Source organism: Venustampulla echinocandica, assembly GCF_003357145.1.
Source record: "Venustampulla echinocandica strain BP 5553 chromosome Unknown scaffold_1, whole genome shotgun sequence".
NCBI lineage: Eukaryota > Fungi > Ascomycota > Leotiomycetes > Helotiales > Pleuroascaceae > Venustampulla > Venustampulla echinocandica.
Window position 1 is genome coordinate 1,115,629 of NW_022474206.1, and position 23,799 is coordinate 1,139,427.

Below are 23,799 nucleotides of genomic sequence, written 5' to 3' on the forward strand. Positions count from 1 at the left end.
GGTTGCGATTGAGGTTCATGAATAGGAGTCAGGGCAGCTGTTGTAACGAAGGCGAATATGGGGAGGTGGGTTGGTGGAGGAAGGAGCGGGGAGGGGTAGGAGAGTTGGTTGATGTTGACAAGGCGACCTGGTGAATGTCAGTTTCAATACTTTGGGCGGTCAGGAGCTGCCCACACAGCGACAAACAGAGCCAAAATTTCGAGACGTACGTACTCTGCCACTCACCAGGTCAGGAAAACATGGCTTACTATGGAGCCCATATATTATCCTTGAGCTTGTATTGTACTGGTACTACGGCAACTCACTAGAGATAAGGATCTCGGATTGCCTTTACAATATAACAGCAGACTGGTGCTAGCTGACAACAGTCCGATGCAGCAGCGTAAACCAGTCTGTGGGTAGAAAAGTTTGCAATGCAATTTGAACTAAAGGGAAGAAACCCAATTACAAAGGCTCACTTGACGACAGCGGGTTATTTAAAAATCGATTCTAGAAGACCTGCTGTATATTTTTAAGCCACGCCAAAGACAATTGAGATATGGTACAAGGCATAATTTTCTCTCCCTTTTATTCAACCCGCAAAACTTTTGGACCTCTTCGTTTGCTCGCTTTCTTCTTCTTGTTTCCCCGATCAAAAGATGCGGCGGCAGCATGGTCTCTGCCAATATTGTCAAGGTCCTTGACCTTGTAGATCCGAATGATCCAGTTCTCACTGGTGAAAGCTTCATCCAGAGTGTTGAGAACAGGCCCATGGTCGGGCATCTTGACACCACGTACTCGGTCCTGGCATTGTCCAGGAGGAAAGAGCGTGTGGTAGTTATAATACGACATCTTGTACCTACGGTATTGTCAGCAGAGTTCAGGGGGTGCAGTCAAGCTTCTTACATCAAGCTGTTCTTCATGGTCTCAGTGGCCCCATCGTCCACTTTGTATTCTCCTCTCTCGGTGAAGAAGTCGCGTTCCTTAACCTCATCAGGCCAGATGCCTTCTGCGATTCTTACCATCCACAGGAACTTGTTGATGTCATCTCCGGAATAGCCCAAAAGACCGCCGAAAACGATGAGAACATAGTCTACTTCATGTTGTCGCATAATAGGGTAGCTGACTTCTTCACGCGAGCTCATGGCCTTCCCAACCGTGGCGATGTGTGTGTTGTTCCAGGTGTTATTGTCGACAAGTGTTGGTCTATCGGCCATACCGCCAATCTGGTATCCATAATCCCACCAGGACATAATCTTTGCATCTTCCTTTGTATTCTGACGAAGCCATTGATACGCCTCCCTATAGTCATCAATGATATGTTGACTTCCATCAGGCATTTTGCTTGCCAAGACTACCGAGGGGGACGAATAAGCGTTCGAGGTAACCCAAGTACAATGCAGAACGAAAATCAAGAGATAGACAGTAAGTGCGCTAACAACCGAGGCCTTAGAGAACGTAGTATATACGCCGACAAGGGGCTGCCGCATAGAACGTAGGCCATCTTGTTTAATTGCTTTCTTGCTGGGAACAGGCGTCGCGTTGCCGGCGGCATCGAGAGCAGCATCCGCAGGAGGAGTAGGAGACTTAATAGTAAGGTAGGTATCGAGCAAATGTGACAAAGCCAAAGCTGCCGCGGTACAAACAATAGGCGTAAGTGTAAGCATAAGTCTAACCATGACACCAGAGAAGTAACTGGCAAGAATGGCGTAGACAACAACGAAGACCTGCTCGTCAGCCAGATTAAGGAAGCAAAGATAGACTCCAGCTGGGAAGAGCCAGATCAGCAGATTAAGATCGAAGAAGAATGCTGGCCAGGCGGTAGGTTGATGCTCGGAAACTGACGCAATGATAGGAATATGAATCTTAGCATATCCTGTATCCCAGAGAGAGTAAAATCGGCCTGTCCAGGGCGCGATCACACCAGACACAGTCAGAAGGACAAGGCCACCGAACGCTATACCAAAGACGGCCAGGGCAAATCCTCGAAGTAATGTTCCGAATTGCTTGCTTGGAACGCCGGAACGTACAAATTCGACGAAGCCAATCAGTTGAAGAAGACCAAAGACGCCTGAAACCCAATTAGTAAATGCCTTACAAGATACACGCTAGTATAGACTTACCAAGGGCTGACATATGCTCACTACTTCGAATGGGCAAGAACCCAACGAATGGAATTTGCATACTTGCCAACGTCCCCAAGGCATACCAGGTGCAATAGCTGACGTATACTCTTGGGCTGAATCGGCCCATACATACTAGCACAAATACGTGCAGTGGAATCAAGTTGGTAATAAAGACATATCCACCCCAAGCAGACACCATGTATCCATAAAACAAAGCGCACATTGCACCCCACATGGCCGATCCGAGCTTGAGAGCCTTTATCCAAGTGTAAAAGGTAAAGACAAGAAGGAAAATGGCGATAGCCTCGTTATCGTAGCTGCCAGCAACTGATCGCGAGATGTAACCTGGAGCAATTCCCATAAAAGCTGCAGCAAGGAGTCCTGCGGAAGGCGACGTCGACATCTCGTTGGTGAACAGGTAGGTTGCAAATGCCGTCAGCCCAGAGAAGCCCGGGGCAAGCAACACACAAATGTTTCGAATGTCAACCGGGAAAGTAAGAGCACGTAGAGCATGGTAGATGGCACCGCTGGTTACCATGAGACCTGGGTAAAGAGTGCCTCCAGTAACTCGACCGAGTGGATGCCATGTTCTGTCGTCGAACCAATCCCAAAAGTCATAAAACCCATTTGATACAAGATATTTCGTCGCTCGGAAGTTAAACCACGGATCAACTGCATATTAATTAGCTCCACGATCGTTCGAACAGCTTTGGTCGTTCTAAAGAAGATATATTCGTATGCTTGGGTAGGGAGGTACTGACATTCGTGGATTATACTCTCAAAACCTACAATTGTATTTCATTAGCGCTCGTTTAAAGACAGTCTCGAATCCACATCCGTTAAATCAGTTCGCGGTATTCCATTGCAGGAGCGGTGCTGTAGATTCTACAAGCTTGGAAGGGAAAACATACGAATGACTGAAAACAACCGGCTGGCAATGGCCGCAGCTGCAATTATACAAAGAATTGATAGTCGTAGAATCCCTCGAGTATTCCTCCCCGTATTCCCTTTCAGAAAAGGTCCAACCATGGAGTCGGCCATTGTGGTGGTTGATGAAAAGAGAACGTCTTGTCGCGGACGATGTCGTATATCTGTTCGCTAGGTGTAATCTGTCTCTTGAAGCTTGACGCGGCAGCAGGGGTAATGGAGCTAAGCCCTTTTGTCTTGGCGGAGGCACTTCGAGACTTCGATCTATCACAAGCCGGAACTTTACTCTCTGGGTCGGAAAACGAAAATTAATAAGTAACTCTATAGTATCCTAAAAGGCGAAATGTAGATTTCCAACGATATACTTATCCTCTCAAGTGTGCTTAAACTACAAGTTTTAGATATCAAGGTACATTTTTAGGAAGGTCTCCGTTAGAAGGCGCCCCCTCTCACGAATACAAATAGGAGTGCTTTAATTAAAAAAGTTATCTCTCTATTTGACTCTAATCGTAGGTACGAGGATATTGAGCTAACGAGAAAAGGAGAGAGAGTACGACTTTTCTAGGGGTATATATCCCCTGAAGTAAGTTACGTGACGGATAGGACCACTTGGACAATAAAGAGACCTATTAAGCCTGCGGGTACGTCTCTTACTCCTTTCCTGGTATATACTGATTCTCTTATTATCAAGGCGTGCCTCGGAGTCATTTTTCGGATTGTCAGGAACTGTTGGTTAGCCTCCCTCCTACGGAGTACGCCAGGCCGACGTTACTTTCACGCTCTGTTGGAGGTAATACGTGGTAAGGGAAGGAATGAAGTTGTATTGTCTAGCTATGAAGCTGAGGCCTTGATATCTAACTTATGGAATATGCGTGGAGCTAAGCTCGAATAGGCAAAGCAAAGCATACAGTGAATACAGGTGGATACCTGACACGCTCTTTTTCCTTGCTCAACGCATTGCGCTCCCCAGCCTGCTTCCTTCGGTGCCGTGGCCGTTACTATGATCCCTCCTCTCTTTCTTCTTTCGCAATAATACTAATTCAACAATGGCATCAATAAGGGGCTTACCGATACAAGATTATGGATGCTATGCTGTCACATATCCTCTTCTTCAACTACACAAAAACCAACCACAGCTCTTTCAGAAACTTGTCGACTTGATCGCCAACTCTCTTGAAGATGACTATTGCCTCAGCTTAGATTCATTCCCAACGAGCCAACACAAAGAAACTACTCGTCAGAGAGAACAACGAAACATCATGATACAAGAATGGCAAGGAGATTTTGAGCGGCTAGGCGTGGACTGGCCAGTTAGGGAGGCAATGAAGATCAATATACTTGATTCTTTATTTTATTCGATATGGAACATTCATTGGCGTTATCCGATATCTACCTCAGCTACACAAGCTTCCCCTGTGACGAATAGTGTACAGCTAGTAGGTGACAAGGGCAGCAGACAGGTATTTGGGAATATTCAGCCAGCAGAGATCTTGGAATATGCTCTTTCAAAGATTAGAGAACTACAAGCTGCTAGATATAGCAAACTTCTAGCTTCTCGAGACGACTGGGTTACGTTATTAAGTATCTATATACAAAGCTCTGTTTGGCAATTATGCCAAAAGCCGCATATCTCACGTCAAGAGTACGTTATCCTATACACTATAATCTAATTAGACAAAATACTAACCTTAGGTCTAGCCTTATCAATATTGGAGGAGATCTCGATTGTCACCGACCTGCTATCTATCTTCATATCATATGGCATCCTGATGACGACAATGAAGAATTCTTTTTATATGTTGGTCAGAGCATTGATCTTAAAACCCGGCTAAAGGATCACATGAATCCCTTAAATAGAAATAAACACCCTAGCCTTCACTACCACGCTTGGGATGCACGCCCTGGGAATCTCTCAGCATTTGTTGTCCTTGCCTATCTGGACGATATTAGAGCAAACAATTCTTCTATAGGCACCAAAGATGATCTGCTTAAGATGAATATCATAGAACTTTGGGGGACACTTATATTTCAAACCTTGCCGAAACGAGAACTTGAAAAATACTTAAATCCAACAACAATTATTGGGAGACAACATCTTAATGTTTTTAATCCTTTATGGCAGGGGGTTTCTAACTTAGATGACGTGTTTCCTAATCTTTCTAGGAAAGAAAGGTTTACTACACTACTACATGGAGCAGACGATATTACACGTTCGTATTATTATTCTCTTAGAGATGAGTTTTTTAAACTTAAAAACTCGCCAAATCCTACTTTAAGAGCATACTACAACGCAGTACGAGAGCTGCCGTTAGCAGCCTTAGCAGATGCCAGTGCTAAAAGGGCTGCACGAGTACTCGAGGACCTAATGTGTGGGTGCGAAAAAGTAGTTCGTCCATGCACGAATGGCTTTTCTTACTACATCAGCTTTGGTAGCGTTTCTTTTCGCATATCAAAAAAGAATTATCCGGAAATAGTACAAGGCATGACAGTTTTTGCACAAGGGATTTTATATGAAGGTAGAGCAAGCGCATGCTATTGCACTAAGACACAAGAATCAGATCCTGCAAGACGATTTTGCCTAAGGATTACAGGATTAAGTTTGAGTCGGCCTTTTACATATTTTGTACAAGCTGGAGGCGACATAACTACTCAAGAGATCAACGCTCTCGTTGATCTACTAGATGGACATAAGAAAGAGGACATCATTAATCGACCACGTCGCCTACTTCCGTGGCGATTCGACATAGAGAGCGTTCGGCCGAAGAAGGTTGCCTAACGGCAAAATGCCATTGCAGGTCCCCGAACTGTACCCCAGTATACTTCCGAAGGGCCCGGACAGACATCGACCAGAACTGGCCCCAATATCTTTCGCGAGCTCGTTGGCCAACTGACCCCCGAATTTTAGGACGGCCCAGCGTACAGATGTAACACCTTGCAGCGCGAACATTTCCATTACTCGCTCAAATCCGACCTTCTTAAGATCCTCATACATCTGTTGCCTACCAATTTTTTAATGGCCGTATGCATAAGCCTCTGCATAAAACGAGTCTTATAGGATGTCAGTTATAACGTACCTGTATCTTTCAATAAACAATTAAATTAACAAGTTCTAAAGGAGAGAATATAGTAATAAGAATTGGACTATAATGAATACGGAGCTATAGAATCACAAAAAGTGTTGTCATATTTTAGGTTAACATTTTTTGTATTCCAACTGTATTTATGAACCTTTACTACGGTATTTTCGCTTCGCAAGGACAGGGTGAATACAGTTAATTACAAAAGTGACCTGTTATCAAAGATATAGGGTTAATACGGAAGTAACAAGGTGATCTCACAGTCGTAGGGGGTCGAATAACTAAAGTAATTGATGGTATTCGTGATGGATGGAACGGATAGAGAGGTAAGCTCTCCAGCCCTGATTGGATTAAATAAGTGTGTGCGCTCGGCTAATAGTTCTGCCGACGCTAATGCCAAGGTCACATGACAGTCACATGACTGATTCTTGACACCTGTTGTAAATTGTTATTAGTTTACATGCTCTTGACAATTAAATAATAATAGTAAGTTATAATAACATACTTTTGTCGGGCTAGGAGGTCAAATGCCCTTTGAAGGCTATACCTCTTTATTTAGAAGTTTTATATTAAAATTAACCTCACTTTTATTTTGATCTTTAAGTAAGTTTCTTAATTTAATCACTTCCTTAACAAGCTTTGTGTATATGAGTTTTAAACTTTTAATATAACGAGTAATAAAACTAGAAGCCAAGAAATATAAGTAAATATATATATATTTTTAATAAATAGCTTCCGTGGTCCAATGGTTAGGATTCCACCCTTCCATTCGATGTTAGGTGGAGGTAAGTCTTGAAATCTATCAAAATAATAATATTATCATACTAATATACTCCTATTAGGTTCGTGTTCGATTCACGGCGGTTGCATTCTTAGCATTTTCTTTTTTTGCACGAATCCATACCTACCTTGTAATTTATATACAAAATGTTAGTGCGTTTAATCGTCGGCTCGCTTGTGCGGCCTTCAATTTTTCTCGTTTCCTCGAAGTCGGCGCTTGTTGACAAGCGGAAGTAAGTGACAAGATTTTGATTTTCCTCAATTTTTCGCGTATATTTTCAATAGTTAAACAACAGATTAACCTTATTTTTAGATTTTATCTATATATTATTTATATTTTAAATAAATTAAATAATAAATAAGTAAATAATTATAGCATAATCAGTTTTATACTATAATTATTATAATTAATCTAATTATTTTAGTTATTTTCAATGATTTTTATTAAAACTGTCACTCGCTTCCGTCTGTCAACCGCTTCTGCCGACTGCGAGAAAACGAGTAAAAAGGCTGTTCAAACGAGCCGATGAATAGTGCGTTTGAATTTGTATAGTGAATTACATTCGCTTGCCATGTGTAATCCCTTGCTACCGACTACGAGCGCACGAGTAGAAGAAAAAGGCCGTTAAGCGAGCTGACGATTAATATGTCAAGAGGTTGAATGGTTATACAAAAACAGAAAAAAGAAAGTACTGAGAATGCAACCGCCGTGAATCGAACACGAACCTAGTGATGTTAGTATAATTTAGTATAATAAGTAGATTTTAAGATTTACCTCCACCTAACATCGAATGGAAGGGTGGAATCCTAACCATTGGACCACGGAAGCTATTTGTTATTGAAAAGCAGGTTAACTTAATTAATATACTTTAATGAATTTGGTTAGATCACGTGCGAGGCTGTATCCGTGTAAAGTACCTTAGCTCGGGCCCTGTCAAGGTGTTATCTATATACGATATTATCTAATTTACTTAAGACTTCTCCTTCGTTTCTCTGAACTTTATTTTTTGAACTTAGATATAATCTTAAGGCTTTTGTGAACCGTGGCATCACCGTAGATCAAACCAATACCCACACAATGGGTCTCCCTTGACAATGCTTTCTACTTCCGCCCATCATTATAATCATAGTCGAACTCAGTTTCCGTCATCTATTTGTTCTCCGCCGCAACAGCATTCAGGAATGCCTCCAGATCGAAATGGGGATCATTGGGGTCTCTTATGGCTATTTCATATCGTTAGCAATTGTTAAAGAACGTTCGCCCCAAAGACTGTGTATAGATAATGCATCGGATGGCGCCCCCCCTATGATTGGCAAGGGAGCGTCAAGTTCGAATTGGGTGGGAGGAACGGGGCCAAACATACTGGTTCCTTCGGCTGTTTTCGCGCTTGGAGGGAGGTTCTTCTTCGCATATTCCGCCTTCGCCTGGTCGATCAACTTTTGCTTGTGCTCATAGTCTCTCTTGATCGCGGCGACCTTCGCGGATGAGGAAAGTGACGCTTGATGGTAGACTCCGTAAAGGACGCCAGCACCCAATGCCGACCACCGGAGAACCTATAAGAAGAAACGTTAGTTTGTAGGTCATGAATCGGTCATTTGTTCTAGCAATGAAGTTGTGACCAGATGGATGCGCAAATATTGAACGTACGTTTACACCTGTAGAAGCCATAACCCTAGGCGCGATGCTTGGAATGAATAAGGAGGATTGGCGAGGGGCGGCCTGTCAAGAGCGATCAATTGACAACTATCGCAAGTATGAGAGTCGCTGGGTGACGTTGTGGACAATTGGAAGCTGGTTTCCTTTGGAGCGCGCGGAAGAAAGATATCTGAGCTTAGATCCGTCTCGGCCCGGCGTGGTCAAGGTACGAGTGGTTTCACGTGACTCAGAATTTCTACGCGAAATGGGCTCCAAGTTGCGCGGTTTCAAACGACGCGACATCCCGTTCTCGCCGTTATCATTCTCACTATTTCAAGTCTTTAGCATTTGAATACTACTTAAATTTCCTTATAATTTGCAGATAAGCTATCCTAATCCCGCAACTATAAGTTTCGATCAGTCAACCAGCAATCCCCTAAGCCCCTAAGCTCTTAATCCTGAGCACCTCACCCCTCCGCTGCGCCCAACGATATGGGCACAAGTCGCAACCATGATGCAACAACGAAAAGATGAGCTTCTGGCAAAAAAGGCCAAGCTAGCAGAATTGAAGAGGCAAAGGGAGCTGCGAACCAATGCTGCCAACAGGCAGAGTACTGGCAGCCCAGGGGATGTAAAGTTACCAAATCCGTGCTGAACGATCTTGTTCTAATGGAAATTAGATTTTAGCCCCAGTTCCAGGACGAGCGGATACCCGACAGAATGTAGACGAAATCGTAAGGCAGCTACTAGGCGATGAGAGGAGTAGAGCTAGTTCGACGGGCCCTCGCGGTCCTGGTTCTCCAGCTGGAAAGGACAGCCGTCCAAACAGTGTCTTCAGCGCGGGACAACTCAGCAACGATAACTCAGAGTCTGCGGACGCCTCAGCTGCCGGTGCTCAGCCCCTTACCATTTCAACTCAAACCCTCTCTACTGCACCTCTATCTACTGTTTACGAATTTACTCCATCACCCGTCAAAGAGGTCTTTTCCTATAGCAAAGGCGTACAAACAACAGAAGAATTCGGTACCCAGACATCACAACCTAAAATAATTGAGGATTCGGAAGATGAAGAGGCAAGGACGCCAATCGCCTCTACTCCCGGCAAGCGGTTGAGTAGAAGAGAACGAGACAGAGAGGAGGAGTTGCGCGAGAAGATTCGAAAGGAAATTGAGGAGGAGTTGCGGATTACCCAAGACCTCGGCCTCGACGGACCATTAAAACAGACCTTACAAAATGGCACGTCAAACAACTTTCCAGCAAGGAATTTGACTTCGGAAGAGTTAAATGCCGTCACATCTTCAGAAGATTTTATGGACTTTGTTGAACGATCTAGTAAGGTCATCGAGAGAGCCCTAGACCAGGAATATGATATATTGGCAGATTATGCACTCCAAGGTGGAGCTGGAATGGATGACGATGATGTGTATGGAACCACCGGTGGGAAAGGTCGAAGAGTGAAGGAAGTTGCTCAGTTTTATGACGAGAGGTGGTCAAAGAAACGAATGATAAGCGCCATCGATTTTTCTCCCAAATTTCCTGAGCTCGTACTCGGTGCATACACCAAAAATCCTTCGGCGCCTCATGATCCCGATGGGCTCGTTCAGGTCTGGAATATGCATCTTCATGACCGGCCCGAGTTCGTTTTCCACGCTCAATCAGATGTATTGACCGCCAAATTCTCCCCATTCCATCCCAACCTGATCATTGGAGGCGCATATAGCGGCCAAGTGCTACTTTGGGATACTAGGGCGAAATCTGCCCCCGTTCAGAAAACTCCACTGACAGGATCCGGTCATACCCATCCGGTCTACTCGGTTGATATTGTTGGCACCCAAAATGCCAACAACATTATTTCATGTTCAACTGATGGAGTTGTTTGTGGATGGAGTGTCGATATGCTTGCGCAACCCCAGGAGTTACTCGTACTGCAAACTCCTGCTCCAGCCAAAACGGAGGATATAAGTCCAACATGCATGGCATTCCCCCAAACCGACCCTACATATTTCCTCGTCGGTTCTGAAGCTGGAATTATCTACCCCTGCCATCGATACGATAGAGCTGGCGCAAAGGCAGGTGTGGACCAGAGAGTCGCCTATCATGGTCATGCAGCACCGGTCATGTCAATGGATTTCCATCCCGCTCGCGGCCCCGTCGATCTCGGTGATTTGGTATTAAGCAGTGGTCTAGACTGGAGCGTAAAGCTGTGGAAAGTCCGGGCTCCAGCTGCTACATCTACCACGGGAATTACAGGGGAAGGACATTCAGTTGCGCCGATCCTTGATTTCAATCGAGAAGACGTTGTTTATGATGCTGCTTGGTCACCTGTGAAACCCGGAGTATTCTCGCTAGTCGATGGTGCCGGCAGTCTAGAGATCTGGGATATTACCGTTGAAACCGAGGTTCCACTGGCCAAAGTGCAGCCGAGCGCACGGAAAGGGGTAAGGAGCATGCTATCAAAGAGTTTGAATAAGGTCGCCTGGGAACCATCAGAAGGCAAGCGTATTGCGACAGGTGGTATTGATGGTGCCATCACTGTCTTCGAGGTTGGGGCCGATTTGGGAGGTAAGGACAGCGCGAGGAATGAAGAATGGACGAACGTTAAGAAGCTTGTGGCGAAGTTGGAGTCTCAAGGCCCGACCGCGAACGGTATCAACGGGTTATAATTATGTGCGGGTGACACCTGATTGCTATTGATTCTTTGGTGGTGTGCTTCATATGGAGTTTGTTGCATATACCCTAGCTCTCTCTATGAACAGCAAATTGATAATTCTACGAACCATGGACTATGATTCATTATAAGAGGCTTCCCTTTTCCAAATTTCCAGGCAATACCACCGTATTCCAGCTACTCTAGCTGATCCCGGCATTTGAACGTTTCTAGTTACAATAACCTCATTCCTTGGAATAACTTTGCTGAGAAATGCTCCAATGTGTCCTCACCAGCATGTGTCCTCCGCCTTAACTGATTCCTCGACGTTGGCCCTGCAGCTCTTGCACTTTTAGAAGTTCTATTTTCATACTCTATACAAGTTGCCGTATAGCTGTGAGGCTTAGAAGTATCAGTGCAAGAGCAAGAAGCCAACAGAGGTAGGTATGAGCGATTATAAATCAGATCTTCAGCATATTGCTAAGCTTTATACGCACTACCCACTCTTATTGGCCCAACCCTTGTCTTCTGAAACCGTACGAGTTTTCATCCCATACAGGTACTCCACTGCCGCGCATGCCGATAAAATATCGATGTTTCAAAGGCAGGAATTGACTGCGGCAAACGGTAAATCGCGTTGATGACGACGCTTAGCTGGCTTGAAAGTTCCGAGGCAACTCATGTACAGTAGCACCAGCGTAGATAACTAAACATAAGATTACCAAGCATTTTCTATGATCCCCACCACACCTATATTCCACATTATTTGTCATGTCCGCGATTGCAAAAATCTGCCAAGAATCGCACGTCAAACAAAAGATACTACCGGTATAGTATATAAGAAGGTAGGTGTGCTCTTCGTTGAGATATTTTTTACTTTCACATTAACAGTACTATTCTCTTCCATTCCCCTTTCATAGATTATCAAGCGGTCATCACTATCTATCAGCAACAATGACTTCAAACCTTTTCAAGCCCCTCAAGATCGGCAAAGCACAACTAGAAAACCGCATTGTCCTCGCTCCCCTCACCCGTTTCCGCGCAGACGATAGCCATGTCCCTCTGCCTTTTGTTTCCGACTACTACGTCCAACGAGCCTCAACTCCAGGCACACTCCTGATCACAGAAGCGACTTTTATAGCCCCACACGCCGGTGGAATGCCAAACGTGCCCGGCATCTGGAACCAAGACCAGATTGAAGGTTGGAAGAAGGTTGTCGAGGACGTACACGCGAAGGGCTCTCTTATCTACCTACAACTATGGGCATTGGGACGAGCAGCCAATGAAGATAACTTGAAGGCGGAGTTAGGGCCTAGTGCCACGGTCAAGAGCAGCAGCAATATTCCAATCGAGGGATCAACGGTACCGACGCCCCTCACCGAGGACGAGATCGTGGAATACGTTGGGCTTTATGCACAAGCGGCAAAGAATGCCATTGCTGCAGGCTTTGATGGGGTAGAGATCCATGGTGCGAATGGGTACCTAGTCGACCAATTTACTCAAGATGTTTCGAACAACAGGACGGACAAATGGGGCGGCAGCGTGGAAAACCGAGCAAGATTCGGCCTTGAAGTTGCCAGTGCCGTGGTCAACGCTGTAGGCGCTGACCGGACTGGTATCAGACTGAGCCCGTATTCGAGCTTCCAGAGCATGAGAATGCAGGACCCGGTTCCACAATTTAGTTATTTGGTTCAGGAGCTGAAGAAGTTGAAGCTGGCGTACCTCCATCTAGTGACGCCGCGAGTTTCTGGTATTTTTGATGCTGAGACAACCGAGACCGTTGACTTCTTGGTCGATATCTGGGGAAAGACAAGTCCCGTTCTCCTTGCCGGGGGCTTCACGCCTGAGCTAGCACTCAAAACGGTGAATGAGGAGCAGTACAAGAACAAAGATATTGCCATTGTGTTTGGACGGTATTTCATTTCGAATCCGGATTTGGTTTTCAAGATCAGAGAGGGGATTGCGTTGACGAAATATGATCGCAGCACGTTCTATAAAAACCAGTCCATAGACGGCTACACCACATATCCTTTTAGCGAGGAGTTTGAGGCAAGGAGTCGGGTACAGGCTTTGAAAATATAGTTATTGAATAGATGGGGCAAGCGGCATTATCTGGGGTTACTGATAAGAATTGCAAAGCAGGTAGCTATAGCGTTGAAACAATAGACTTAAAGACTACACATTAAGAATAAATCTTTTAAATCAATCACTTTGCGCCTTTAATCACTGGTTTTTCGTGCTGAACCCCTTACTACAAAGTACTCGTACTCACACCACTTTACTCCTTACGAAGTATTACCACACCTTCTCTCCCTCCTTACTCCCCCGAAGCGCCCTCACATCCGTGCCACGTCTGTGCGGGGTGGTTGAGTGGCCTAAATACAGTATATTACCCAGATCTCGCCTGGAGAGCACGCTCCCTCGGCTTCCAGAACAACCTTCGCTGGTGTTCTACCGCAAGTCCAAAGTCTCACCATATCTTTCACGCACCTGGTTACAACCACTACCTTTCCCTTCCACACTACCCCCTTACGTACATAGGGTCGTGCGCGCCCGACCCTGCATGTGGAATCGGTTATATACACCCGATACGAAGATACATGTATAAATGGCTTCGATCCCCCGGCATTGCAAGGGGTCCTCAGGTGTACCAGAGTTGAAGGAATATTGGATTTTTGGGGACGCTGGAAAACGGTCGAGGCTACGGCACGTCGGCCCTATCTTCACACCGGGACCCGCGGGTTGGGGGTTGTTCGGGGGTGGCTTGGGAGATGTAAATGGTTTGCTCGGTGCACTTTATATGTGCGCAACGGGATTGTACGTGAATATACTCACCCATCCTTGCTATTTCGTAGTCATACAAAGGAGGCAAAGTTACCTCTTGTTTCAGACGAAGTTGGATTGTTAAAGGTAAGTAAGGGCTACTGCAGTATAGGGAGCGTATAAGGCTTCTCATAGAGCGACAAGGGGGAGATAGCCTATCGATCTGTCTTTCAAGGGCCGCTATATTGCTACCTTATCTAGCAACTCGTTCGTAGACCGATGTATATCCAGAGCATATACTCCATAGGTAAGTAAGTGATGCAATATAGTTGGCCCAGGGGAAGCTAGGCAGTTGAATGCGGGATGGAGGCGTAGGGTGCCTTGGCAATAAATTGATAACCATAGTGGATACGAAGTACAGGTATGGAGAGGTACTACAAGGGGGAAATGGGAAAATCGGACGGGGGATAATGACTTCAGTACCTTGATATTCAACGCGCGGGGTTCAGAGAGGATAAAGCTTTTGACAATTGAGGGGCGGATTCGATAATTCGCATCTGTACTCGATACCCCGTAGACTTGAGAGGCGGTGTACGGCAACAGCTCTGTGCCACACATATCATAGCCTAGTAGGGGAATGGGGAAATATTCAAAGCGGCTGAGTTCTGGCAAGATCATAAAATTGCAGTAGCTTTTGGATAGTTGGCTCTTCGGCCTGAAGTGCAATATATAGTTATACACTCGGATAGTCTCCAAGGAAGCATCCGGACAGATCGACTTACTACTGCCTATCCTCGATTTTGATATAGCGAGGATATAAGCGGACTCTCCTTCTATATGCCAGTCTATCGCCTTGTATGCATGGGAAAGTCGGGAATTTCCCTAGGCACCTGACGTTCACACATGCAGCCACCCATTCTGAAGTAGGACCTGCATCTCATTTACCAGACACTCTATCCCCAGTTCCTCCCTTATCTCCCCACTCCGTTTCCCTTTTGCAATCCAGCTCTCAACTCTCCTCCTCACAACCATATTCTCACTCCAGAACGACAATCCAACCCACCACCTAGCAGCACGATTCTTCCACCTGCCCCTCCACATCTCTCTTGGTGAAGGCCACAACATAGAATCTCTTCCTTCCTTCGCTCTCCGGCTAGCCACGTGGGCCATGAGTTCCTCATCTGAGGTAATGGACGCGGGTAACGGGCCCTGTGGGTTGACGAGCGGGTAGGTACTAGCGTTGAAGGTAACACGCACGTTAGGGTTAAGCCACACACCCTTTTCGGCACGTAGGCGGTAGTTGTCTGCGTGGATGAGGCAGCATTCTGAGCCTTCGACGTGGGAGGCAGCGAGACTATCTGGGATGCCCCGGAATTGGAGGCGAGTTGTTTGGTGTTGCGACTCTGAAGACGAGACTTCAGACGACGGTAGGGAATAGAACGGCGAAGCATCGAAGGCAGCAATCCCGTTCCAGCAGGACTTTACCGGAACGGGCTGCAGTGAAAGAAGGGCTTCGCGAGAAACGCGAGTGGTGAAGTAGGGGAAACTTGCCGTGCCTGTCTTCAAGCCAAAGAAGTCTCGGAGGGCGAAAGTGTCGTAACTGTGACATAGTAAGTTTGTGAGTTAACAGTTGTAGAATGATATGATACTATGGATTTAAACGAACGGGATAGAGGACGGTAACTTACTACGAGTCTGCGCTAGACGAGAAATCTAGGGAGCATGCTGCAGCATAATTACCTTCCCGAGTTGAGAGAAGGGTAGCAATATCTTCATTCTAAGGGCATCTGGTTAGTGGCTGCCAGTGATCTTGGGTTCTTCCTATTCTGAAAACAGGACAGCACGTGACAGCTCTCGTGGGATCTCCATCTATCAAAATAGGAACAGGCATGTACTCACCGTAAAAACAACATCATTAATCCACAAAATTTTATCATATGTCCTCTTGCTATCGTCATTTAGTGCTAGCAAGGGTTCCATCGCCGTATTCCTCAGCTCCGCCAAATGGGGAATTCTCCTCTTCTGCCAGCCCTCCTCCCCGAGACCAGTATAAATCCACCCTTTTTTATCTTCGTCCTTCGGGACATCTAGCAAACCGGCCATCTGAGCGTAGACATCCTCTCCAAGGACGACCTTACTCTCTACGCCCAACTTTGTTAGTTCAGACTCCAAGTCCAGCAAAGCGCCCTTAGTGTCGTCCCGGCTTCCCGATTCGACAATCGAGACGAAGACATTTTCGGGGCCAAGAAAAGAGACAAGTGATAATAGTGCTGCATTCCAGTAGAGACGGAGCATATACTCGCTACTGCGCTGGATGGAGACGATAAATATCTTTTCACGGGCGAGAGCAGGTGACAAGGTGCTCGTCCGGGAGGGCCGAGGGTGAGAACCGCTGATAATGAGAGCATCCAGGAGTAAGAAAACCACTCCTGCCAGCAATATGGAGCGAAAACGATTCCGTAATATAGACCGCCGAAAGGAGCGGATGAGCATCCTTGTTGTGGTGATCCGGAGACTGTTAGGACTCGGGGGCCGGGTTCTGATACTGAAGGGAGCAAATCGGTGGTATGTGTAGGGAGATTGCCATGTCAAGTTTACAGTCGAGTTGTTGCTTTCCAAGCTTGGTAGAGACAGTGAATGTGAGCTTGTAGTTAGAGGTGCTATAAAGACGGAAGTTAAAGAGCGTGGGCGGAGAATCACGAAGTCGTGGTGGTACAGTCCACGTAGTTTACACAGGGCGTGTGTTTTGGCCCCTGAGGTAGTGTTGGTGAGGCTTGGCTATCCTTGGCTGTTCGGCTACGGTGATTGGCCAGAAACCACCAATACAGTCAGCTTCCACCCAGCATATGTTTCAACGTCAAGGACACCAACTAAAAACTCTTGATATCGCCAGTTGACTCCCGTATGTTCTTCCTGTGAAGAGAAGAATGGGGATATGCTTTCTCCCCTTTAGCACGTTATTTGTTCGAAGTCTCCAGGCTCTCATATGCGCGGCGAGAATCCCGTTTGACACAGGTCTTTTGGCGCATACACGCGCGACTCAATTCTCGAGATACATCTAACATGAGAATATGGATTATCCTTCAGCTGCTAGTGCATAATCTTTTGCAAAATGTATAAATATCTTGGCTTGACATTTTCGCACTTATTTTACTTGCTGGGGGCCAAACACCCTGCCTCGGTTTTGGCGTTGAAATTTTCCGCGATTTCTGAAAGTCAGTATAGAATGGGAGTCCCCAATGTCTCAAGTTGGGAACAACCGGACCAGAAAAGGAAAAGCAAAGCGCCGCTTGTCCCAATCACAACATAGCCTCGTGAGATGTCACTTGACAAGCTGTCTGCATCCTATAGGAAGTAATGACCTTCTGACCCATCACATCCTCATTAGGAACGGGTACATCGAGAAGGGCAACAGCATAAAACGGCCGCTGGATAACGTCTCACAACCATTATCTCTCCGCGCAATAACGTTCTTGTGGAATACTATCTCATGCTGTCCTTGGGAAATGTGCTACCTTAGCCCCTTTCCCAGTACCTGGGGTAGAGGCTTCCCGTCTGCTGTACTCTGAACACCGTACAACGGCTTCGTGGACTGGCCACGGCATCGAAAGCGCATGATCTGGTATCAACCAAGGAGTTTGGAGTATTAAGTGCCATTTATGCACGTTACAGCTCTCCGGTAACAACTGCCGGCGGGCGTCGAAGACTCTTTAGATTCGGTGACTCAGATGGGAGCCGTTTATTGCTGGGAATAGATGGACGCTGGCCCTAACATAGAGGAGTTTCTCAGCATATCTTTGACCTATAAAGAAAGTTCGAAATAGCCCATTGCTGAGTTTGGATGTAATGGTGTGACTGTTCCTTACAATCTTTGTGGCCTTTGTCATGTTTATTGCTCGAGAAAACCGAGGACATTGAGAGAACTCAAGGAGATATTTACAATAACAGGCGAGTGCATAATTTAAGATTGTCCATCTGCCCTTCTAGACCATGCGGCCGTTCCCGAGCTCGACTTCTCAACACATTCATCAGAACTTTGGAAGGCCGGTCTGGACTTCGGCTGCGTAATGTGGCATAAAGGTACCAAGTTAATTGTATTGGACTAAAGTCGTGCTCTTCCGGATGCATGTTATTTCAAGTACCGACCCCTAGGGAGAATGCTTGTGGTCGTGGCCATGCTTGCTACGGAGTAGAATTCTGTCGAAACAGGGCCGAGTTGATACATATGGACAGAGCCGAGACCGCTAGAGATCACGGAGAACGGTTGGACGTTGGAGTTAACAATGTAACCATGAGAAGTCGGTACCCGTCATGGAAAAGAGGTACCTGGGGAACAAGCACCCGGTTTCGTCCTACACCAAGTTTCTCAACTTCGGTTTCCGACAGCAGCACGACTCCACGATAGGAACGGGCCGGAAAACAATACTCTTCAAAAGGTCCCACAACAAATGTCGAGCTACCTTTATTAGCCTAATACTTACCCCGAGAAATGCCAGAATAGCTTGCGTCCAACGTAATCTGGGTATATGCCAGATGACCTGCATACGCGGAACTGCGAGGGCGAGCGAGAGGAACCCGGTCACTGGATGGCTAAAGCGTGCTGGTGCCTGTATGACATGCAAGTTCGCCACTTTTCCTATTGAAAATCCTATCTATTTTGTGCGACATTGCTGTTGCCTGGTTCCTTGGGCTGGGAAATAGGAAATACTCAGGCGCATTTTCAGCACAATATGGAAACAGCCGTAGGCTCCCAGACTGTGCATCTAGCAATTCGCTGAGACTCCTCAATTGGTCGAAGCGGCAGGTTTATCTCCTGTCTGAACGCCACTGGGATCAAATATGATAACAAGACTTGGGAACTCGAAGGGAGCTCTTACTACCTTGGCACCGCCCTACTTTTAGGAACAGAATGAAACCATTTCGTTGAGTTGTAGAACGTAGTTCTGGCCCGCTCGGGCTGTCTGTGTACCTCCTATTTTACTCGGTCACCAGCAAGTCTCCGGCAGCTTACCTTGTCTTTCCTCGCCAACCTAGCGTTATGTACGGAGTAGACAATCTTCCCCTTTCTAGGAGATCGAATTAGTTGATAGTCCAGCAGCTTTAGGTCCGAGCACTGTTATGATTAGTCGAGTTGCGAGTATGAGTGGTATAATTGCGCGATATTGGAAACCCGGTTTTGCGTTTTCAGCCCAAACCGGGAACCGGTTCCCTTGGTTGATGGATCGACCAGTAAAGTAAAGGCTCTTGAGAAGTTCACACTTCACAGAGACATGTGCCTACAAGGGCATGCGTTGGTTTTTGCAGGAAGTTAATAAAAAAAGAAATACATTGGACGTAGGGCGCAGGGCAGTTTCGAATTTCACTGCCCTACACCAATAATCTACCTTTAAAGGTGCGAAGTAGAGGTAATTAATGGTCCTGGAATAAGTCTTACGAGTTGGTGGCAGACGGCCGGCATTCCACTTGCGTCCATAGCGATGCGGGGAGGAGAGGAACGGCGCCTCGAGTACTACGTACAGTTATAAGTTACACAGCATAGAGTAATACTCCGCAATAACGGTTAGTACTCTGAAGTCTAAACCCTATATCGACTCCTCAGGCCCGAAAGGCAGCATGGCTTTGCGGGGGGTTCCCCTTCTCCAGGTCTGACTCTACCTCCCGGAGCGTTCTAAAAGAAGGTGCTACTCCGGCGGTCGTACTACGTACGACGTACTGCCACAACGAATCTTATATTGATTTGCGGGGTGAGGGAAAGGGGGGGCAGCAAATACTGATAGCTAGACGACATATACTTGCACGGAAGTACATCGCTAACTTTATATTGGTTGTACTGGTAAGTATCCTGCGGTCAGACACGCACAGCTCTTTGTCAGCGCTTGTGAGAAAGGATCCCTACCCGCCCTTTACCCTTTTACCCGTCAAGTAGGAGCCACGTCGTGAGAGAGCCGGGGGAGGCTTCGGCAAGACATGATCTGCAGTCCCCCATTCCAATATCTCGGTAATCTCTCACGTTGCTCCTCTGCCGATAACTTATTCCCTCGCCCCCTTCCGGAACAAGCTCGAGTCTCCGATATGGAAGGACGGCTGAGCCACATTATTGCCAGTTCCCAATGACTTCACCATAATGCGCCAGCGGCACGCCTGTTTCGACCAAGCCGCTTGCTCGTGTGGCGTTGGATGAGAACTTGGGCTTAGGACCCTCTCCAGGTAGTCTATCCTGTACATGTACCCCGTACGGGGTACAGCACAACAAGCCACCAAGGGAAAGCCTCCAGGCCACTACGCCGCTTCGTACAAAGTAGGTGACGCCATGACGGACCGACATACTATCCTGAGTACAGTGTACTTTGAAAGTGCAGTGCTAAGTATCCCTTGGAGTCTAGGTCCTAGGTACTAGGTACACTGGTACGAAACATAGGCGATCCGTTCCCAGCATGACTCGTCACTGTCAGTCCTGTGGAGAGCGGAAAGGATCGCGATTCACGCGCTGTCACGGTCAACTCCGTAGTGTGCGATGTACATTCTTGCTGGCCTTCCAGAACGGACGAAGGTTGGAGGCTGGGTGAGGCCATCTCGATTCTCGACAAAAGGCAACTCGAGTCTCGAGTGCCATTTACACCCTAAGGGGTGCGTAGCACCTATCCTCCATGATGACCATCCTCGCATGGGAAATACAAAGCAGTCAGTGGGTGATCTACAGCTGACCTGTCGGATCCAGGACCCAACCAGCATGCGCACGTTTTCTGGACGGTTGGGGCCGTGGATCGTCCAGACTGCCACGTTCATGCTCCGATAGTGCCTGTGCTGAGGCGATGCTCGATAGAGAATGGAAGAAGAGACAGCGGCCCCCTGACGGCTGAGTTGAGACCATCGTCAATCCAGGATGGGTGGCATCCTAGAGCACCGTACGTCCCCGATTGGGACCCCGTGGCCGACGGACTTGCCCCGTACGGCCTCGGGATTTACTGCTTGCCATCACACACTGCCAAGTATGTAAGTACTCCCGGAAAAGACGATCAGGAATCAGGATTCGAGAGTAGGCCAGTTGCGGGTTTGACCGATCGTTTAACCTTAAATCGAAGAATGAATGGGAGTTGGGAGGATTCTTGGGGAGCATCGAACATCGAACAGCGAAGCATCCGGCCGGTCCGTCAGTCAGCAGCAGCACTGTACCGATGCACAGGACGTGCCATTACTACGCATACTCCTCCTACTACCATATTACCAGCATGCCACGCCTTTTGCGGGTCTGGGCAGCGGGCGGCTGCGATGTGATGCGATGCGATGCGTCTAATTATGCTTTGGACGGGGATCAAGCGCACCCGCTAGGCCCTGGCTACGGCTCGGTGATTTGTACGGGAAATGCCACCGACAGCCTGAATCTGGTGTTCTGGAATATGGATTCGGGATGGCGATGGCGACGGATATGGATATGGATATGGCGATGGAAACTCTGGCGAGGTGACCGTGGCGCAGGTTGAGAACGGATCCGGGGATGCGCCACCTTCCCATCGAAGCATCGAAGCAGCCAAGTGCCACGGCAAGTAGATGAGATGATAATGCAGGAGGATTGCTTCCCATATCCCTAATAACAACCTAATGTACATGTACCTAGGTCCGGTGCGAAGTACTATGGACTTGTACATCTACAGTGGCTGCCGCTTGCGCCATCACAAACAAAGAACATCTTGCATTATCGCTCTCCGGAGCACGCACGCTGTCGCAAATGGACCCCAATAGCAACCTAATTATGAATCCATGATGGGCGCTGGCCACGCCTGCCACGCCTTCTCAACACGCGGCGCACATCCACAGCCCGCGCGGGGAACAGGGATAGTCCCATCATCAACTCTGGTCAACAGCTTCAACAGGTAAGCTGGCCGTGCTTGGCGGGTAAGCTTAACGTCGCCGGTTGATTTGTATCACCTATTATTGCGGCGTGGGAGAGGCGGCCAACAACTGCCCTACTGCACGATCTGAAACCGTGCTCCAACAACGCAAATGAAAAGAGGTGGTTGAGATATGGCTAACTATGCCTATATTATAGTCACCTAGCTGCATGATAATAGGGCTTATGATGACAGGCCGCTTACGCAACTCTGTTCTCGAACTTTGACGCTGCTTCGCCGTCGGAGACCGAAACAACTCACTAGTCCGGAAAACCAAGCACGTTCGTGGAGCCTCCGTCGTAATATGGGGCCGCCTTAGCCCGAACTACATCGCTCACTGCATAATGAACTAGCTGCTACTAAGCTTTTTAGCATCTATCTAGATGTACGAAGAACTTCACATGATACTGGATATATTAACTCTCCTCCGAGCACACCAAAGACAAGCCCGCAAAAAAAGAGCCAGATGGGGGTACTCGAGAAACAGGGTCATCCGTGCATGATATCCCCGAAAAGAGTCGAGTCGACCCTCAAAGGATCAGTTTGGGGGTCGAACCCGCCGATCCATTCTTGTCTCAGGTGCTTTACTTTCGTACTGGCGCATCGAAGAAAACAGGCGCGCGGGACTGACGCCTCAACATCTGCCCATCTGCCCCACCCCCCATTGTACGACGTACAGAGTACTACGTACAGCATCTTGTCACAAAGCACCGATCAGATCTCGGACGTCATGTCATTCCTGTTTAAGCGCATTGCCATGACATGCCATGCCAAGGTTTCGTTTTTGGGCCTGGAGCGAGAGAAGGAGTCTAGTTGAAGCACCTTACGAGCAGTCCCGTAACCACGCGCAGTAAGTTAGTCGTCTTCCGCTGACGAAGTTTAGCCATATGGTAAAGTGCCTTACGAAGGGCTCGGTATTGGTATTGGCATGGGAAAGGGAAAGGGAATGGTGGGGTACTCTGTCGATCCCGTAACCCTAAATGGCCAGCGGGTGTGCGTGGTTGCTCACCCATCCTGACATCCTCAACGGCTTTCTCTCTTCTCTCCCTGTCCTGTGCCTGTGTGACGATGGCCGCGACAGGAAGGCTGTCCGCTCTTGCGACTATTGGCGCAATGGCGAGATGTTGCAGGGAGAGCGGTGGAAGAGGCCTCCGAGGTGACGGCCACCACTGCTGAGCATACAGAGTACAGTAGCAATGCACGATGTACGGTACAGTACATATGCCTGACTGATCCACCGTGATGACAAGAGCGAAACGGGGACGGGTATGTGCTCGAATCTGGCGTCCACCACGTTCGCGATCCTGCCGATTCCTTCGTGCCACCGGGTGGCAACCGACCTGGAAGACCAAGACAAAATCCTTGCGAGTGGACAAATCAAAAGAATATGTAACTCGGCACTGGCGAAGGTTTTCTGGGTAAGTTGCGGCTTACGATGTCTCGGCCGTCATCCATAATAATGATCCATTTGATCTAGGCGCTCTAGAGTCTGTACAGTGTACAGTACATCACCCATCATCCTCGCCTACACTGCTGTTGCTGCTACTAACTACTTACTACTTACTAGTCGGAGAGATCGATTACGTGCTGCATGCGACCATGCGACCATGCGACCATGCGACATGCGAGTTCCTTCGATTTTCCCGTGCCGGGGTGTTGCTAGACAGGGCCCCTAACTGCTACTGTACGATCTCTGATCTATGGGCGGAGGATTCGATTGCAGACGGGCGTGGCGCCGGGTATCGACTCTGCCATCTAGATTCGCGGGGGCCGGTCTTCTGATAGGCAGGAGACTTGAATGGGAATGGAAAGATGTCGAAAGAAGGCATATACACAGTACATAGTACGCGGTAACGCAGTAACTCAGGGTAGTAGTAGCACCCGTTGTCTCTCGCACGAGAAGTCGCTTTCGTGCAGAGAAAGGCGAGTACAGTACAGGAGACCGAGTACTGAAACTTGTACCGGTACATGCCCG

At 47.5% G+C, this 23,799-nt stretch overlaps 6 protein-coding genes across 6 annotated transcripts; 3 read left to right on the top strand and 3 right to left on the bottom strand.

Annotated features, from left to right (window-relative positions):
• Positions 1-567: 567 nt before the first annotated feature.
• BP5553_02910 (Uncharacterized protein) lies at positions 568-3,146 on the bottom strand (the record flags this gene model as incomplete). The annotated part of the gene is made up of 4 exons (XM_032011533.1): positions 568-838; positions 886-2,050; positions 2,103-2,777; positions 3,017-3,146. 4 exons carry the CDS (start codon positions 3,144-3,146, stop codon positions 568-570), a joined length of 2,241 nt encoding a protein of 746 aa, XP_031871226.1.
• Positions 3,147-4,078: 932 nt separating this feature from the next.
• Positions 4,079-5,808, top strand: BP5553_02911 (Uncharacterized protein; the record flags this gene model as incomplete). The annotated part of the gene is made up of 3 exons (XM_032011534.1): positions 4,079-4,674; positions 4,731-5,401; positions 5,591-5,808. The coding sequence occupies 3 exons, from the start codon at positions 4,079-4,081 to the stop codon at positions 5,806-5,808; spliced, it is 1,485 nt and encodes a 494-aa protein (XP_031871227.1).
• Positions 5,809-8,039: 2,231 nt separating this feature from the next.
• BP5553_02912 (putative ATP synthase subunit e, mitochondrial) lies at positions 8,040-8,558 on the bottom strand (the record flags this gene model as incomplete). The annotated part of the gene is made up of 3 exons (XM_032011535.1): positions 8,040-8,113; positions 8,254-8,443; positions 8,538-8,558. The coding sequence occupies 3 exons, from the start codon at positions 8,556-8,558 to the stop codon at positions 8,040-8,042; spliced, it is 285 nt and encodes a 94-aa protein (XP_031871228.1).
• Positions 8,559-9,036: 478 nt separating this feature from the next.
• On the top strand, positions 9,037-11,188 carry BP5553_02913 (putative cytoplasmic dynein intermediate chain; the record flags this gene model as incomplete). Its single annotated transcript, XM_032011536.1, has 2 exons — positions 9,037-9,156; positions 9,206-11,188. 2 exons carry the CDS (start codon positions 9,037-9,039, stop codon positions 11,186-11,188), a joined length of 2,103 nt encoding a protein of 700 aa, XP_031871229.1.
• A 938-nt stretch (positions 11,189-12,126) lies between these two features.
• Positions 12,127-13,254, top strand: BP5553_02914 (putative NADPH dehydrogenase; the record flags this gene model as incomplete). The annotated part of the gene is made up of 1 exon (XM_032011537.1): positions 12,127-13,254. The coding sequence occupies one exon, from the start codon at positions 12,127-12,129 to the stop codon at positions 13,252-13,254; it is 1,128 nt and encodes a 375-aa protein (XP_031871230.1).
• A 1,578-nt stretch (positions 13,255-14,832) lies between these two features.
• Positions 14,833-16,428, bottom strand: BP5553_02915 (uncharacterized protein; the record flags this gene model as incomplete). Its single annotated transcript, XM_032011538.1, has 3 exons — positions 14,833-15,535; positions 15,624-15,712; positions 15,835-16,428. The coding sequence occupies 3 exons, from the start codon at positions 16,426-16,428 to the stop codon at positions 14,833-14,835; spliced, it is 1,386 nt and encodes a 461-aa protein (XP_031871231.1).
• Between the last annotated feature and the right edge of the window lie 7,371 nt (positions 16,429-23,799).